At 39.0% G+C, this 20249-nt stretch overlaps 1 protein-coding gene across 3 annotated transcripts in view; it reads left to right on the top strand.

Moving 5' to 3' along the window:
- The window catches only part of WDFY2 (WD repeat and FYVE domain containing 2), a 156351-nt gene that overhangs the window by 104175 nt on the left and 31927 nt on the right, over positions 1-20249 (top strand). For all 3 annotated transcript variants that reach the window (XM_081307540.1, XM_081307541.1, XM_081307539.1), the window contains 3 exons: positions 64-118; positions 5422-5572; positions 13455-13567. In XM_081307540.1, coding sequence (XP_081163666.1) covers positions 64-118; positions 5422-5572; positions 13455-13567 — 319 coding nt within the window. The remainder of the gene's footprint in view (positions 1-63; positions 119-5421; positions 5573-13454; positions 13568-20249) is intronic.

Genomic DNA, 20249 nt, shown 5'->3' with positions numbered 1-20249 from the left:
TTTGCCAAAACATATTCACTTAAAGAATTTCCTTTTGATTAATATTTTTCTTTTCTTTTGCAGGAGTTTATTTTGTCAGATGATTATAACAAGATGACTCCTGTGAAAAACTATCAAGGTAGGGAGTTAGTGTTTTATTGCCCAGACTTTAATATATTACTTGGTGATTTTCACTGCCACTAGAAAAGGCTTTCTTGTCATGGTCAAAGGAACAAAGCAGAGCAACCTTGGAGGTAAATATCACAGTTTGTGAATTAAGTGCTGAGGCCCAACAAGTTTGGGTGACTTGCCTGTGATCCTATAGCATTGTGTCTCAGAGGAGACTTTGGACTTAGACTTTTGAGCAATGCTAAACGTTAAGATTATGGCACTCTTGGAGATGGACTATATTTTGCATTGTGAGATGGGCATGAGCTTTTAGGGGTCAGGAGTGGAATGTTATTGTTTGTTCTAAAATGTCCCCCAAAGTTTCATGTATTGAAAGCTTGGTCCCCAGTGCAACAATGTCCAGAGCTGGAAATTTGGAGAAGTAATTGTATCATGAAGGATCTGACCTCATCAGTAGATTAATCCATTGATAGCTGAATGGATTACTGGGAGGTTGTGGAAAATATAGGCAGGTGGGGCACGGTTGGCAGAACTGGGTCACTGGGGGCATGCCCTTAAGCCAGGGACTATATCTTGTCCCTGACTTCTCCCTTGTGAGCATGTGCTTGCTCTCTCGCATGCACACTTTCTTGCATGCACTCTCTCTCTCCCTTTCTCTCTCTCTTTCTCCCCCCTCCCTCCCCCCTCCCTCCATTCCTTCCTGACTGCCATACTGAGCAACTTCCCTCCACTATGCCTTTCCACCATGATGTTTCTGCCTTGGAGCTAGTGGAGATGGATTTAAGCCCCTGAAACCATGAACCAAAATAAACTTTTCTTCTTCCAAGTGATTTTTCGAAGGTGTTTGCCACAGTGATGAAAAGCCAGTGCAGCTAGAATAGCTCTGTTAATATCAAAGTATATTTCAGAGCAAAGAATATTACCAGGGATAAAGGATATTGTTTCATAATGATAAAGGCCAATCTGCCAATCCATCACAATGTCATAACAGTCTCAAGTATTTATGTATCCTATAATATCTTTATGTGAAGCAACACCTGATGAAACTTTAGGGAGAATTGAATACTTCCACAATTATAGTCTGAAATTTTTAATAGTCCTCTCAATAATTTGTTGAGTATATAAATATTTGGTATGACAGATAAGCAGAAAATCAAAGTATAGAAGACTTGAACAACAAAGCCAATAATCTTGGTCTAATCGACAACTGTAGAAATTCCATCCAACTAAAGCAGAATATGTGTTATTTTTAAATGTACACATAGCATTTACTAAGACAGATAAATTTGATGTCATTAAAAAAGGTTCAATAAATTTTGGTGGATTTAAGTCATATATATAAGGTATGCTCTTTGATCAGGATGAAATTAAAGAAGGAGTCAATATCAGAAAGATCTCTGGAAAATTCCCAAATATGTAGACACTAAATAACATTGTTGATGGGTCAATGAATAAAACAAAAGAGGAATTAGTATCTTAAACTGGATAAAAATGAAAGCAAACATACCAGAATTTATGTGATGCTCTTAAAGCAGAACTTACAGGTAAATTTACAGCATTAAGCACCTGTATTAGGAAAGAAGGAAGTTCTAAATCAATGACTTTGGTTTTCACCTTAAAAAAGGGAAAAGAACAAAAGAAATTGACAAAAGAAGAGTCAGAGAAACAATCTAAACACAAGAATGAAAAGATAATAACAGAAGTTCATAAATAGAAAACACAGAAAAGTTAATGAAACTGAAAGCTAATTTTTATAAGATTAATAAATGTGATAAATCTCTAACCAGACTTATTAAATTATCTGGAATTTAATCTAGTACTGGAAATAATCTAAGTGACATTACTACAGAGACTGAGTATGTTTAAAGGAAAATAAGAAATGTTATTAATGGTTTCGTGCTGATAAATATGACAAATGAAATGAACGAGTCTTTGAAAGCACAAACTGCAAAAAGACATTCAAGAAGAAATAAATAATCCTAAAAGCTCTATGTCTATTAAAATTAAATAATTTATAATCAAAATATCCCTACAAAGAGAGCTTTTGCGCCAGATAGCTTCACTGGTGGATTTTTGAAACATTCCAGGAAGAAAATAATATCATGTATACACAAACTCTTTTGAAAATTGAAGAAATTAAAGACTTTCCAACCTGTATCATTCAGCTATTTGTCATTGTCACCAAAATACCTGACAGGAACAAGTTTGAGGAGGAATGGTTAATTTGGGGCTTGTGGTTTCATAGGTTCCATTTGTGGTCGCCTGACTTCCATTGCTCTGGGCCTGAAGTGAGGCACAAACATGGCAGAAGGATGTGGCCGGGGAAAGCTGCTCAGCCCATGGCAGCCAGGAAGCAGGGCTGTGACTAGATAAACCCTCTCAGGGCAACCCCCAGTGACCCACCTCCTCCAAAGTACTACTACCTACTATCTCCCAGGAGTCAATTCACCCGTCAATGGATTAATCCAACGAAGAGTCAGAGCTATAATCATTGCCTAAAAGCCCCACCTTTGAACTTTGCTGGGTCAGGGTCCATGCTTTCAAAACATAAATCTTTTTTTAATATTTTTTTTTAGTTATAGGTGAACACAATGTCTTTATTTTACTTTATGTGGTGCTGAGGATCAAACTCAATGCCTCACGCATGCTAGGTGAGCGCTCTACCACTTAGCCACAACTCCAGCCCCAAAATGTTTGTTTTTTTTGAGGTAGTGGGGATCTAAAACATAACACAACCCATCCTATGAAATTAGTATTTCCTAACACTAAAATTATACAGAAACAACACAAGAAATGAAAATAGATGTAAAATATATTATCAAAATTTCAGCAAATTCATCATTATGATCAAGTGAGGTTTATCCCAGGAATGTAGTGTCGGATTAATACTCAAAAATTATTAAGTGGTATATTCCCCAAATAAGTGAAAGCAGAGGCTCAAACAGATATTTGTATGCACTTGTTCACAGCAGCATTATTCAAAATAGCCATAACGTGGAAGCAACCTGAAAGTCAACTGAGAGACGAATCGATAACAAAATGTGGTATATTCATACAATGGAATTATTCAACCTTAAAAAGGAAGGAAATGCAGGCACATGCTACAGTCTGGATGGACCTTAAAGACAGTATGCTCAATGACATAGCTAGTCTCAAAAGGCCAAGTAGTGAAGGATTCCACCTCTGTGAGGTACTTACTGCAGTCCCATTACTAGAGACAGAAAACAGAATGGTGGCCACCAACAATTGCAGGAAAGGGGAAATTGGGAGTTAGTGTTTAACAAGTTCAGAATTTGTGTTTGGGAAGATGTGAAAGTTCTGGAGCTCCAAAAGTGGTGATTGTTATACAACAGTGTGACTGTAGTGAATGCTACAGAACTATATACTTAAAAATGGTTAAAATGGTAATTTTATGTTATGGATATTTTACCAAAATAAAAATATTTTCAAAGACTGCATATGTAAATTATGTAGTGCAGATGTAGTGTAGTACCTAAAACAGTTGAGTTTTTCAGTAAATATTGAGAAATAAATCAGTGTAGATTTTTTTGTATGTTTGGGGTTTGGAGGTTCACATTTGTTTATTTGCTTGTGTGTGTGTATGTATGTGTGTGTGCACGCTGCGTATTAGACTCAGGGCCTTGCACATGCAAGACAAGCATTCTACCATTGAGCCATATCCCCAGCCCAGTAAACCAGAATTGATAAGAATGTGGAGAAATCGGAACCCTCACACATTGCTGATGGGAATGTAAAATGGTATAGCCACTTTAAAAAACAATTTTTCAGTTCCTTAGTGAGTTAAAGCTGCCTTATGATACAGCATTTCTATTCCTAGTTATATACCTGAGAAAACTGAAAGCATATATTCTATAACATGAATGAATGAATGAATGCTAAGAAACCAGACACAGAAGGCCACATATAGTATGAATACATTTATATGAAATGTCAAGAATAGTAAGATCCATAGAGACAGAAAATAGATTATTAGTATTTGATTAAGGATGGGGGAAAGGAGAATTGGGGATATTCCATATCTTTTTTAATATTTATTTTTTAGTTATAAGTGGACACAATATCTTTATTTTATTTTTATGTGGTGCTAAGGATCGAACTTAGCATGCCTCACGCATTCTAGGTGAGCAGTCTACTTTTGAGCCACAACCCCAGCCCAAAGGCAGTATTTTGATCTTAATAGTGGTTGGGACTCTGAAAAGGAGGGATGTATTGTAGAGAGGTCACAGTATTAGTGCTTCCATATCCTCTAAGATGTTTCAAATGTCAGGTTTCACAGTATCAGGCATTTGTTGAAATGAGTATCCATGGGTGTTCCCTGTGGTTCTGACTATATTGTATGGTAGCCAATCTAAAAGGGCCATCTTGTGAACTTCGGATTTGTTATAAAATCAGAGCACCCACTTTGCAGGGTAATTGTAATGATTAAGAGACAGAATACATTTAAATGCCTGGCACCTGTTAGGTGTTCAGAAATTGGCAGATGGTGTTATTGCCAGCAGAGTTGCCTTTATCTCTCCGGACTAACTCTGTGTGGTAATCAAAATGGGAAACTTATGTCTTCACTCACTAGCATGCTCCTGCCTCACTAGACTGCCAGACAGGTGGTGTTCATTCCAGTCAGCTCTGCAGTGACTGCAGTCCCCTCCACATCACTCCCATCTGTTTTGGTAACTGAGAAGCCATGAGACCTCAGCCTAATGACTCCGCTTTATTGTTCCTCACTTTGCCCATGTGTGAAATAGGGAAATGTATACTTTGGTGTAAAGAATATTTTATTCTCTTCTTATAATTCTGCCCTCCTTTCTAAGCATTTGATTTTCAAGAGAAAGCTGTTTATCTAGAATTTTGTTGAGTCTTTACTGTTTTTGGAAGTGCATGTAAACTGACTACAGTGACTGCATTCAGAAGTCATCCCTGATGTGTTTTGTGGTCATATTGGATCTGACACTCTCTAGTCCAGCAGCCCTACTGTGTTGAAGATGATGGTCTAGACCCTTGGGTAAAGAACTTTCTGAGTCAGTAATTCTTGGATTGGCACAAGAGGGATAGAAGGGGAGCATTGGGAAGAGAAGGATCATTTTTTAAAAGGTCATAAAAATTCAGGCATGCCTGTCTTTAGAGGCACATTCCTACCTCTGACTGGAGCCACTGTTATACCCTGTCCCTACAAACAGCTTATACCGTCAGCTTTTTCCAGAATGGGGAGAGGAGAACAGTACAACTCTGTGGATCATGCTGTTCCAAACTCTTTGGGTTGCTTTATAGGTTGTCTTCTTGTCTCTTGGTTTTCAGCGCATCAGAGCAGAGTGACGATGGTCCTGTTTGTCCTGGAGCTGGAGTGGGTGCTGAGCACGGGACAAGACAAGCAGTTTGCCTGGCACTGCTCTGAGAGTGGGGAGCGCCTTGGAGGTTATCGCACCAGTGCTGTGGCCTCAGGCCTGCAGTATCCTTTGCTGGACAGAATCCCTCGGTGGGAACTTAGCTGTTGACCTCTTTGATTCTTGAAAATTTGAAATATGCACAGTTTGAAAAGTTTTGGTGCATTATTTGTTGAGTTGTCCCCATGTGAATAAGATGCTCAGAGACTTTCCTAAGACACTAGTCATCAGGGGGTCCCCAGGTGGAGTGGACTGAGGTAACTTCATTGGGTCAACTACAACACACCCACATCTATAAGCCTCAGCTATCAGAAAAATTATGGTCCATGGAGAATAAACAATCACCAAAATACAGACTTTGATTTTTGTCTATGAGTAATTTATATATAAATGTGAATGTTGTAAGCAATTCCTTAGTGCTTGGGAAAAGAGCCACAGGATTTCTATTAATTTTAAAAATATTTATTGAGAAGCTACCATGCTGGGACTAGAGTGGTTTAGCTGGTATCTCTACCTGTTAATGCTACAAGATTTGTTCTGGGCATGAAACTTCTCCAAGATATGTGGAATAATATTCTTATCTCCCAAGCTGCTGGAGTCCATATTCTCAGTATGAACCCCGCTAATGCTGGATAATCCCCACTTCTGGGCTCCAGCAAGCAAAGTGTCAACTAGCGCAAAGCATGAGTGAATTATGCTCCCATGGCCAGGAGTAGAGGACTCTGGGATTCTTAGTTTAAAAATGTAGAATCTCTCTGTCTTCTGACAAATGAGGAAGTAAGTGGAATCAGATCACCTGTCAACAAAAGTAGGACGGCCTGTTTTTTCATTTTTATCTCCATATTTATGAAACACCTAGTCGTTGATGCTCAACAACATGACAAAGTACATTGCAATTTCTTTGCAGATATATGGCTCTAAGTATAAGGGTATGTATATAAGCCAGTGTCATCTAATTTTTCTCACTGGAAGGGCAAGTAAAGAAGCTAAGAAAGAACATTGTAGAAGGTTATAAAAATGACAAGTTAAAAAGATCAAAGGCAAGGGAATGGAAAGCAAGATAAGCTTATCTTTGAGAAGTTAATACTACCTGTGAATACAAGAAACTCCAGACTTGACTTTCCTAAAGTCAGTTCAGATAAGTATGATGCTTCAGTTGAAATACATGAATTCGCATGTCTATAGATTAGTGCTAATATAGTTCTAATGCTGGGGCCCACCCTCTCTGTCTTAGTCCAGGTTGCTTTAATAAATTACCATAATTCATTAAGTGGCCTCTAAACAATACAGGTTTATTTTTCATAGTTCTGGAGGCTAAGGTCAAGTTGCCAACAGTTTCCATGCCTAGTGAGGATCAGCTTCCTGCTTCATAGATGAACATCTTCTCATTGAGTTCACACAGTGGAAGGGGCAAGGGAGCTCCCTGGAGAGAGTCAGTCTCTCTCTCTCTCTCTCTCTCTCTCTCTCTCTCTCTCTCTCTCTAGTTGTAGATGAACATGATTCCTTTATTTATTTATATGTGATGCTGAGGATGAAACCCAGTGCCTCACGCATGCCAGGCAAGTGCTCCACTGCGGAGCTACACCCCCAGCCCCACCTGGAGTCTCTTTTATAAGGACACTAATCCTGTTCATGAAGCTCCACCCTCATGACTCAACACATAAGCTCTACCTTCTAATACCATCATATTGGGAACTGGGTTTCCACATGTGAACTTGAGGGTGGCATACTTAATCCATGCACACCCGTGAACATACACATTCACGCACAAAACTACGGATGGTGATGCATGTATTAATTAATTGGATTATGGTAATCATTGTACTGTATATACATTTATCAAATCATGACAGTATGCCTTGAATGTATACAATTTTTGTCAATTAAATATTTTTTTTAAAAAAACAGGTCTTTAACTCCCTCATTTTTCAGATGAGCCAGTTGACACCCAGAAAGTGACCCTTGCCTTATTTGAGACCATCCACCTAGTAGCTTGGAGATTTACTACCAGATCCCAGGTCTTCTGCCTTGGACTCCTGCTTTTATCCCATTGTACTGCACTGGCCTAAAGAGAGCAGAACTACTGGGCCCTTAGGCTGGCTTCTAAGTTACTAGACAAACCTAATGATGCTTCTTCCCTATGTCTTTTGTTTCACTTACCCAAGCAACGGAGTGTGGGAAACACTGCAGGTCTTATCTTCAAGATGGTGACTTTTTAAACCATCTGAAAATGAAAAACAAAAACCAAATATTCAAGAATTAAACTTGCCCTGATGGTGTTAGTCTATGGTATAAGATTATCACCACCAGATTCAAAAGTCATCATTTTGTAACTTTTTCTTTTGGCCATACCGTGTGACTTACCGTGCAGAACATCATGTTATCAGATATCAGAAGCCTGTGCCTGTGTGTGTGTACGTGTGTACGTGTACGTGTGTGTGTGTGTGTGTGTGTGTGTGTATTATAGTCAGGTGGTGATAGTGGTGCTGGTGCTACTGGTGGTGGGGTAAGCCTCTGGGCTTCAGTTCTTGGGCTGTGACCATCTAGCCACCCTCACTGTGAAGGCAGAGGGGCGCTGCAGTACTGCAGACAGGCTCTTGCAGAAGGTTCCCTGACCCCTGCAAGCTTCGCCTTGCCAGATCCAGTTTTGGAGCCATACTGCCAATCCTTGCTCCTGGCTATTTTTCTAAGGCTAAACACTGATGGCATGATAGTTTTGTGTTTTTGCCAGAGGTCTGAGCCAAGGACTGTGGGACTTTTCTAAAGCTGGAGCTTTTTTCTTGCAGCTGGCAGGTGGATGGGTAGTTAATGAGCAAGCTACTATAGTTCTAGGGTTCACCCCTCCTCCTTCCCTTTTTCCTGCCATCCCACTATTTTACAGAGTTTTAAAAATTTTGTTTGTTTGGAGAAGCAAATATGCATTTAAAAATAGTCAACGTTCAGGCCAGGGTTGTGGCTCAGTGGTAGAGTGCTTGCCAAGCATGCATAAAGCACTGGGTTTGATCACAGCACCACATAGAAAAAAATGAACAAAATAAAGATATTGTGTTCATCTACATCTAAAAAAATTTAAAAAAAATAACAATCAAAGTTCAAGTAGAGAGTAGAGGAAGACAAACAGACCGTTTCTCAAATTGAATTATGAATTTCTGAATAACCTTAGATACTTTGGTTCTTTGGCTACATATGTAAAGCTTCGAATATTAAGTGATCTATAATAGTAATAACACAATTAACAATCATAATAAGGAAGAAAAGAGAAAAGAAGAGGAAAAGGAAGAAAATATATATATTGCAGTCCCTGAGAATATATGAGGTGATTTTACATACATTACTTCATTTAGTATCAAACAATAGTGTGCAGTAAAGATGAAATAACCTTATCGTCTGTTTTTATAGTGTAGCAACTAAGGCTGGGTGAGACTGAGACTCAGGAAGGTTACAAGTGGCTTGCCCAATGCAACGACCGTTAACTGGCAGAACCAAGATTAGAACTCGGGAATTATAATATTTGGGCTAATCTTTTGCACACTGGATATAGCAGAATGGGGATATTTCCCCAAAGATCCAATAGCAAGGAAGTGGCAGGAAATAGAAACAAATGTATTCCTTCCCTACTTCACTTACTAATCTTTAAATTTGTAAATACTTTCTGTAATATTCAGAAAGTATTATAATGGACACTCTCATCCACTGTTGATTCTTCCTTGCCTCTTTGCTTTCTGCCTCTGTTTTCTTTTTTATTTACATATGACAGCGGAATGCATTATAATTCTTATTACACATATGGAGCACAATTTTTCATATCTCTGGTTGTATACAAAGTATATTCACACCAATTCGTGTCTTCAAACATGTACTTTGGATACTAATGATCATCACATTCCACCATCATTTATAATACCTTGCCCCCTCCCTTCCCTCTCCAACCCCTCTGTCCTATCCTCCCGTGCTCCCTCTCCCTATCCCACTATGAATCAGCCTCCCTATAACAAAGAAAACATTCAGCATTTGGTTTTTGGGGATTGGCTAACTTCACTTAGCATTATCTTATCTAACTCCATCCATTTACCTACAAATGCCATGATTTTATTCTCTTTTATTGCTGAGTAATATTCCATTGTGTATATATGCCACATTACTTCTCAGAAGATGATATTTAATCAACAAATGTATGAAAAATGCTCACTATCACTAGCAATTAGAGAAATGCAAATCAAAACCACTCTAAGATTTCATCTCACTTCAGTCAGAATAGCAGCTATTATGAAGACAAACAACAGTAAGTGTTGGCGAGGATGTGGGGGGAAAGGCACACTCATACACTGCTGGTGGAACTGCAAATTGGTGGAGTCAATATGGAAAGCAGTATGGAGATTTCTTGGAAAATTGGGAATGGAACCACCATTTGACCCAGCTATGCCTCTCCTCAGTTTATACCCAAAGGACTTAAAAACAGCATACTACAGGGACATAGCCACATCAATGTTAACAGCAGCACAATGCACAATAGCTAAACTGTGGAACCAACCTAGATGCCCTTCAGTAGATAAATGGATAAAAAAAATGTGGCATATATATACACAATGGGATATTTCTCTGTTTTCTAGAACATTTTAAAGCATATTCTAGACCTGCAGGAAGACCTGTTGGTATCTTGTTTTTGACGGTGTTTTGATCATATTTTTTAATGTTTTCACAAAAAAATAATTCAAGGACTCTTCATTTTAGGATTTTCTTCATGTTGGAGATATTTCCAAAATGTCACTCTATATGGGCTAGGGCTGTGGCTCAGTGGTAGCACACTTGCCTGGCATGTGTGAAGCACTGGGTTCGATTCTCAGCACCTCGTGTAAATAAATAAAGGCCTATCAACAACTAAAAAAAAAAAAGGTTACTCTGTAAAGTGAAATATCTTCCCACCAAATGTAATCTCTTAGATTTCATAAGCAGATACACAGTTCTGAAAAGCTATTAAGATTATCTCAATTTCTTCACATCATAGTTGATGGCAGTCACTCTAAGCTTTGAGGTTGTACTACCATTTTATTCTAACCCTTTTATAAATAGATTTTGTTGGATTCATGACGTTTACAGAATAATGCTATTCACTCGTGATTGTAAAGACTGTTTAGTGTCAATTGAGTTTGTTTTCATCTTCATTCTTATAATTAAAATAAATGTGAAGCAGTCATTTTCCTTATCAACCTTATTAACTATTTTACATATGTCTGAGAACTTTCTGGCTCATCATTTCTTAAGCTCATCTTGTCTTTTTTCTGTACCAGTCATGTAATTATCTGTTATTTAGTGAGGAATAATATTCAGAGATATCTATGAAATAATACATATGTGTTACTTTTTAAAATAAAATAACTTATATTTCTAATTCAAAATTTCAAATTTAACATGGTAGGATTTTTAATATATTTTTATGTATTTATTTTTTAGTTGTAGATAGACACAATACCTTTAATTAATTAATTAATTTTTAATGTGGTGGTGAGGATCAAACCCAGGGCCTCGCATATGCTAGGCGAGCGCTTTACCACTGAGTCACAACCTTAGCCCTACATGATAGGGTTTTTACTTCTTCATTTTTGAACTTGTTTCTTTGATCTTGGGCTGAAAATCTTTATTCTTAAAACATCAACATAACTCCTTATTTGCTTTATCCGATGGTATTATAATGACAATAAGACTACTGAATGATATTTTGAGGTTTAGATGTTCTTTTATCCTCAGAGTATATTCTAAGTATGTACATTGAAAATGTTGTGTTTTAAAGTCCCATAAAATAATTCACTCAACTATGTGGTTATATCACCAGTTTGGTAGTTTCATTTATTTTGCTTTGTTTTCAAATTGGGAGATTTTTCATAAATATAATATATATATATATATATAATCTAAGCACTGTCAACCAGAGAAGCTTGTAAGAATCTCAGTGTCTAGAATTTTTAGTGAGGGCTGGTCATGTAGACAGCTCCCACCTGGCACATACCAAAATTCCTGATGCACAAAAGGAAAGCAGGTATTCAGCATAAGCTATATTGTTGGAATAGTTAAGACACATTGAACCATTCTTATCAGTTAATGGTGGGAACTTGCCCCAAATCCAGGTTCCCAGACACTATGCCAGCTTTGTAAGCTGGCTTGCAAAGGATAGAGTCTGCCTGCTGGATTAATTTTTTTCACGCAGCACCATTTTTATTTCTTCTTGAACTATCCATTCAGAGTCCCATTCAGATTTTGCCTATTTTTCTGTCAGATTTCTGGTCTTTTTTTCTCCTTGATTGCTCTTTTATATTAGGGATTTGGGCCCTTTGTGGCAGAAGTTACAAATGTTTTTTCTAATTTATCTTTTGTCTTTGTTTATATTATTTGTTTGTGTTTCTAAGGTATAGCTTTTCCTACCCCCAAAGAAACCCACTCTCTGGAACTTAATATTTTCAGTTCCTACATGGAAGTTCCTAATTGATTTGGAATTTACCTTGGTATGTGATGTGAAATACAGTCCCATTTTTCCCCCAAATACATATGTAGTTTGTGCCAACATCATTTTATTTCAATCCATCTTTTCCTTACTCATTTGAAGAGGTGCCTTTACCCGACATGTACTAGATTTCTATATGTCTATTTCTGGACTTTGTCTCTGTTCTCTTGTCTCTTCACGTCCCAATACCAACCACCTTTTTAACTAAAGGAACTTTAGTTTAGCAAGCAGTGCCTCTAAAAAGAACAACTACTACACTTGTGGTGGGGATTTTGCACTATTTCAGAGGCCCCAGAGAAATTACAGACTGCAACAAAAGCAGGGGAATTTCATTTGTACAGATTGGATTCATGACAGATTTACCAAATTAAGAATTTCAGATCAAGTGTTTCAGCCTTCACCTACAGATCAAAAAATTAAGGATACACAGCACCCTCACAAACTGCATATTGTTAACAGAATCAAAAGTACAAAAAGGTGTCCACTTTAGGGAAAAATATAATAAAGATGTTTGGATTAGAAAAAGCACATACCCCTCACGTTCATAACAGTATCACATCAGTGATTGCAAAACTGAAAGTGGTTAAGTAGATGATCAAAGTCAAGCCTCTTAAGTGGCCACCAGGACTTTGAGTAGAGGAGGACATGTCTAGTGTGTGCTGGAAGAGCACTAAGGAATTAGCAGTGCGGTGGCATCAAAACTTGTTGAACACCAAGCAATTAAGTCCTAATGCCACAGCAACCTCAGATTAAAAATGAAGATCTTGCCAGGCCCTGTGACACATGCCTGAAATCTCAGCAACCCAAGAGCCGAGGCAGGAGGGTCACAAGTTTAAGGCCAGCCTAGGCAATTTAGCAATACCTTGTGTCAAAATAAAAATGGCAAGGGATGTAGCTCAGTGGCAGAGAACCCCTGGGTCCCTGGATTCAACTCCCAGTAACAAAAAAAAAGCAAATCCTTTTTATTTAAAATTGGGTGAGAAAGTGTTATCCTTAAAGTATATTTTAATTACCCTTAAGAGAGAAACTTTATAACATGTTTTAATATCTAGTAGAGGTGACTTCACCTCGTCACACCCATATTATTTTCATCTCAAGAGTATTCCTTGCTTCTCTTGCTTATGTATGTTTCCACAGGACCCATGGAATGAACATAGCTCAACAACATGTTGATATATTTACTGAGATTATATTAAATGTATGTTAATTTATTAATATGCTAAGAAGTGACATCTTTGTCATATTGAGTCTTACTGTCCAGTAACATAATATGTCCTTCATTTGTTAAGTTCACTTTTGTGTCTTTCAGCATTGTCTTCAAGTTCTCCAGTGTGGGATTTGTACATCTCTTGTTAAATTTATGCTTTTTTTCCCCCAACTGTAAATCCCACCCCACCCCACCCCACCCCTGCTTCAATTTTGAGAAACAAACCTTAATGCTTACATGATAGATTTGATGTTGAAACCCGGCACGTGTTTATTGGTGACCACTCAGGCCAAGTAACAATCCTCAAACTGGAGCAAGAAAACTGCACCCTGGTCACAACATTCAGAGGACACACAGGTAGGATTCAAAGCAAAATCACCACGAGCTGGCATCGCATTATGCTGTCACCTATTCTGTAATATAGTGTTCGGGAAGTATGTTTTGAAAATGGCAGAGTACAGCCTGTGCTCGTGAAAGATGCATATGATATGCTTGATTGATTTCAGGATGGTGTAGTAAGAGATAATGTCAAAAGTTTTCTCCATAATCCAAACAAAAGAGGAACCAATCTCTTTTGAAAATGTTGGTAATTTAGTTCTTCATCAGATTGCACTAAAGAAAACCAGTGTTGGCATGTGTTCATGGGACATTCTTTGAGACTGCGTGGCAACTGCTCAAACCACAGAAGGCTGAGAGGACAGATACCTCAGTCTGGGAGTGAGAAGGTGGTGTGCAGGAAAGATTCCCCCATCCAACACGAGTGAAAGATACACCCATCGTGGGTACCTGGCCTAATAAAAAGTGACAAGTTTCCCTTCCTTTCAGGTTCTTTTCTGTGTATAACCCAAGGGTCCCCTTTGTGTCACTGGTTTGTTCCAGGATTATTTAAGCAAGGTGACCTAAAATAGTCACTCTTAACCTTTGAAAGACTTGAATGATGATGGTGATGATGACTAAAAGTTTTACTCATGTTTTTACCATGTGACATTGGCTTGAGAAAATGTCAACCCTGAGAAATGAGCCACTGTCTATTCTCAAGGTCCTTAATAGGCTTTTCTTTTTTGCAGATTATCAACCCAAACTGTAGTGTAAAACGGGGATAATACTCAGCGTGGATGTCATATAAGAACAGAAGTAGGGATGGAGGATATCTAATTGGATATCTAATTGCAATCATAAAGGATTTCATAAAAGGAAAAATATAGAATGCTATGATAAAACAAACCAACCAACAATAAAGGGAAAATTGAATCCAAGGCAAAAGATTTATAAGAGATCATCTTTTGTCTGTGCCTTTGCATGGAAGAACTCATAGAAATATTCCCTGTGGGTAGGACCCCAGTCTTTCCTCTTTGGATATGTGTGTGTAGTTACTGGGGATCAAACCCAGGGCCCTTGCATGCTAGGCAAGTGCTTTACCACTGAATCATACCTCCAGCCCTAGAGGTCTCTTTCTAGCCTCCTGTACCCTGGCCAAGCCTGGGCCTGGTAGGGACCCAGAGCTGTCTCACTTAAGAAATCTTCTGCTTCACTGCCTACTTCAGTCTCCTCATCTTTCCATCCCTAATTTATCTACTTCACTGTATTTGTTGATTCCAGTCTTCCATTTCCTCAGTGTCTCAGCCCCTGTATCCCTTCCTTCCTGATGGTGCATCCCTTCAGCCATGTGCTTCCTAGCATTCTCCGTTCTATGATTGAGAGGGTTCTTCGTAGAATTGGAGCCTGTGATTTAAACTAACTGTCCACATTCTTGTGCAGTCAGCGGCCAGGGCAGTAAATCATGTTTCCATGAGACTTAGACCATCATTAGCATTGCAAGGTCATGATTTCCCAACTAGACTCACAAAGTTGCCTAATAATTCCTTTACACTTCTGCTGCCAATTCCCTAAAAACCTTCTGCAGATTTTTTTTACCCCAGCCATCTTCCCAAAAGCTATCAGATTGTTTGGTTAGTTTTTAGTTCTGGTGATCCTAGCTACACCCCAACTCCAGATAGAAGCTCTTTTAAAAAATGTATTTCTTGCCTATCTGTACCCCCACTTCCTGACAAATTTTTCCTGTATCTCTCCCTCCTCTGAGATGAGGAGGCTTGCAAGAGCATGCCTTTCTCTTGCCCCAGGCGAATTCTTTTCAGGATCTTCTCACTAAAATGGATTCCCTTTGTCTCCCTTCTGACTAGCTTGTGCTTCTCAGTGTATTCACATGCTTAAGTATCTTGTTTCCCTGCAAAGAAAACAAACCCAAACCCTGTCAGTCTCATGACCTATTGTAGCAAGTTCCATCTTATTCTCTTAACAACAATAGTACTTAAAAAAAAAGACTAGTTAAATACATATAACATAAAATTTGCCATTTTAACCATTTTAAATACCCTCCTATTTAGTGGCATTGAGCATATTCACATTGTTGTGCGACCATCACCAGCATCCATCAGAATAGTTTTCATCTTGTGAAGGTGCAGCTCTGTGCCCTTGCAATACTGAGCCTTTCCCCCAACCCCTGGCAACCATCCTTCTATGAATTACTCCAGGACTCTGGTGTAAGTAGAATCATACAGTACTTGTCCATTTGTGACTGGCTTATTTCACTCAGCATAATGGCATTAAGATTCATCCAGATTTAGCAAACAACAGTGTTTCTTAGAATATAATTTTCCTAACTTCTTCAAAGTCGTCACCTCCCATTTTCCTTCCAGCCCCTGCAATCTGGTTTTTGTCCCTACTTGAGGAGTTCTTCCGGAGGTGACCTGAGATCTGCTAGGACATGTTTAAACCTTGTCATACTTGCCCTATCTGTAGCATGGTACGTTATGGCCATTGTTCTTGCCATCACTAATATCCTTTCACTGTGAACTATCTTCTCCCAATTTTCTTTCTGTGCTTTATGCCTCAGTCTGTTCATTCCCAGAATCCCCAGGTTTGCCCTGGATCCTCTTCTCTTTATGCTTTCTCTCCCTTGTTCATATCAGCCACTACTGCAGTCACAGAAATAAAAGGCATAGTCATTGTCCCCGATTCCTCACAGCTCAGTGAGAACACAAGCTAACTGTAATTATGGTGCATGGTGGCCAAGCAGGGGAATCAAGTACCAAGCACTTCCAAGAACACAGAATGGGAAAATTTTTTGGAAGGAGGAGGGGGAGGCAGTCAGGGAAGGTGTCCCTAGGAGAGATGTTACCTGACCTGAGATCCTTGGGGATGAATAAATGTTGAGTTTTTGGAAAAGAAGTGAGAAGAGCAATCCAGACAGAAAACCAGCACAATTCAAGGCACATGGAGATTTGTAAGGGCGTGGGCACTGGTGGTCACCCTCTTGTGGCTGGAACTCTGAATATGAAGATGGATATGGGGAAGAGGTGGTGGAGGGGGAGCCAGAAAGAAAGGGAGAGTCACTTCAGATTCTTGAGACTCAAAAAAAAATTAACCTGATTAGATTTTAAAACTTGGTTCAGGCATTATTTTAGAGTACCACTGGAAAGCCAATGAGAACCATCCCGGGAAAGCAAGGAGTGGCTGAAATCAAAGTAAATATAGGAGGTTGCAAAAAGCAGAGGAACACACACACAAACAGACAAACAGAACAACGGGAGCTGGGGAATGCAGCTCAGCCGTGAAGGATTTGCCTAGCAGTAGGGCTCTGGGTTCCATTCCCAGCACCACAAAAAAAAAAAAAAAAAAAAAAGAGGAGGAGGAGAAAGAAAACTGTTCAGCAGGCTTGGTTTCCCAGATTTGATTTAGGCAGAAGGGGAGTTAGACATGATAATCTGGACTCATTAGGAGTCGGTCATTGACCATGTGGTGGCTGATAGTAATCCTCTGAGTTTGGTGTCATCTCCAGGTCAAAATGGGTAAGTAAAGCTTCTAACCACTGTCTTGTCAGCCAGATGTGGCGCAGGGGACTCATGTTTTGCAGGCCTGTTTGAATATAACATGTTTCCTTGGCATCGAGTCTTATCTTTCTCAAGGAGTTGAAAGCATTTTCATTTCATTTTTATCTTGAAATGTCTTCAAGGCAGACAGAACGTAAAAGGTCAGTAACTAACATGAAGGCAAATGGAGCAATGAGGTATTTAACTTGTGGTTGTCATTTGTAGAGAGTAGGATCTGGCCAGCACTAATCTGGCTGCAGTGCAGCTCATTCATTTAAAGGTACAGTGAGGAGGACATTGACAGTCCATGGTGATTCAGAGGCACTGTTGAGCTCTTCTATGGTAGGCCCATTCCAGGCTCAGGGTTTCAAACTGAGCCAAACACAGTTTTGAGAAAGGAGTTTTTGTAAGGAACAAAGACCTTAATATAAACCCCAATTTATAAAAGATTTTATTAGTCCAGATCCAAACTCAGAAACAGATAAGTCTTTGGTAGATACGTGTTTGGAGTCATGGCCTTTTGCCTTATCAATCTCTTACAGTATAGACAGCCGTAAGAAACATGGATTGATGATGGAATTGGCCTAATAGTCATGCCCAGAGACCAAAACATAACGTTTTTTCATCCATAGGGATTTAGAAAACTAGTTTTAGATTCTTATGCTCCCTCTGCTGTTTTCTTTCTGGAGCTAAATGCCAAGTATCATGGTTTTTATTATTTCTACAGAACTTTGAATTTCTTTGTACCAAAAAGCTATAAACTGACTTAAACAAAGCAAGGGTAAAAATCTTACTTTGCCCTCTAGAAATTAATAACACCAATAAAAGCTCTGTTTTCTTTTATTTCTAAGATTTTTTTTATTAGCATGAACATGTTAGAAATAGGACTTCAATGTAAATCTCCCAAAGCATACTAATTACTGAAAAATCAAACATAGACTTTGTTATTAGCTATTAGGAGAATTATTAAAAAGAACAATGTAACTACAATAAAAATAAATAAACCAAGAAAGTTCAATGCAAATATGCAAGTTCACATAATTAAATTGAGAACTTTAGTGTTTGTGTACAAGGGAGACTTGCCTGCAGATCCGGTTTACATCAAGTGCAAGTCAATAGTTGCAGACTGCCATCAAATCAGGCAAGCCCTCAGCTCACTCTTTTGTGATGGGGGCTGCTGTGTATGTAGGTAAATAAAAACGAACATGATCTTTGTCTTTACTCACTTCTAGTCCAGCATGGAATACACATATTAGACCAATAATTCTAGCAGTTCCCAACAATTCATCAAGATATTCTGTGAGTAGCAAGTGCTGTCAGCCCCTGAATGCCATTCACTCACTGCCCGCTTGGAAACAAATAACAAGAGGGCATTTCCTTGTGCAGAGTCATAGAGAGGCTTCTCAACCCTTCCTTAGCTCAACATACACTGAAATGTCACAACCAAGAGATCAGATATTTTAATCAAGAGGCTCTGTGGTATGAGCACTAACTCAGGCTCTTCTTTAGTCACACATTATAGCCTGTCCACCTTACCCTTGAAGTTGTGGTGTAGTGCTCTTGTTGAGTTACCACGTCACTCCCTGGTAAAGGCAGACCCAGCAGTCACCAACCCTGATTTTGCAAACTTTCCACACAGGCCTTTCATTTTTACAAGGTATGCTATAAAATCTTAAAATTTTAGTTCACTAAGCATTTTGGTCACATTACATTTCTGAAAATATTTATATGCTTTGATTCAGTTCCACATTTGAGATTCTCTTCTAACTAATCAAAAGTTCATTATTTGATTAATCAAAAAGAGGTAGGCATGGTGGAGTGCCTATCGGCCCAGCTAGTTGGGAGGCTCAGGAAGAAGGATCACTTAAAGCCCAGGAATTTGAGGCCAACCTGAACAACGTAGCAAGACCTCATCTCTCATTTAAAAATAATATACTCTCTAGTCATTAAAGGATAACTAGTAACCTTTATTTTAAAGACTAATTTAATTAAAAGTCTTGTAGGTCATATCATAGAGGTCAAAAGCAAGACAAAGCATAAAAAGAAACACTGAAGGAGAGTTAGAAAGATGAATTAATTTGGAACAAAATAGAATTAAATGGAAGAAATTATTTTTGTCATTTAAAATATCGTGAACACTGGAAAACCACAACCACAGTAGCCCTTGGCCCTGCCCTTGTTGCTGGCTGGGGCATAAAGTCCAGGGGACCTAGCTCCTTGCAACATGAGTTCCCTGCAAGTGATTGGCTTTCCCCAACTGCCCATGTGTTGAGGAGAAAGAACAACTATGTATCAGGAAGCCCCATCTGCAGAGAGATACAGAGAAAGTTCCACAGAAGGATGAGGCTGTTTCCATCAGCTGCTGTCCCTCCTGCTTTTCTCTGGGCCTCCAGGACTCACTGCACAGCCTTGCCATCAGCCTCACCCCCAAGGCTCTCATTTATTATTCCCCCTTTCCTCTCTGCCATCCAGTAGAGTGGGCCAGAAGAGTAAGCATTTATTGATCACTTCTTGTATACCAGGCACCATAAGCTGTGCTCAGATACAAAGATACAGAACCCAGAGTCTACTGAGTCTACCTTGAGCACAGATTTATAATCCAACAAGTTGAGTGTAGTGGGGTCAGTGTAATGACAGAAACATGCACAGAGACTGGAGCCTCACCTGAATTGAGGGTGTTGAGGAAGGTTTCCTGGAGGAGAGGGCATCTGAACTTGAAGAGGGAGAAAAGGTTACTTAGGTGATAAAGGATAGGACAGGCAGAGAGAGTAGCCTCATGTCCTAGAGAGAATGGCTCCACCATGCAAATTGTGTGCTCCTCTTGTTCTCTAAAATAATTCTATTGTCTTCTCTTGTACATTTGTGATTGTAGAGGGTCCATGTCTTCAGATAGCCGATGCAGACGGTGTTCGGTGCATGCTTGTTGATCTGATTTGAAATGGATGCTGTGGTTTACAGTTTGTAAGCCAGCTTTCAGCAGGCCTTATTGTTAGGACATGCACTTAGAACTGGCCTGGGACCACAGAGTTATTTGCTTCCCTTCTCTCTCTTATCCTTTTTTATGAGTTCTTTGAGAATCTGATGAATATACCCTGCTATGTGTTAACTACGTTATCAATTTTTCTCTTCCTAACAGCCTGTGTTACTAAGAATTCCCCTTCCCAGAGCGC

Source organism: Spermophilus citellus (genome assembly GCF_964194105.1).
Source record: "Spermophilus citellus genome assembly, chromosome: 1".
NCBI lineage: Eukaryota > Metazoa > Chordata > Mammalia > Rodentia > Sciuridae > Spermophilus > Spermophilus citellus.
The sequence above is the reverse complement of the archived record's forward strand: the minus strand, read 5'-3'. Positions and strand labels throughout refer to the sequence as shown.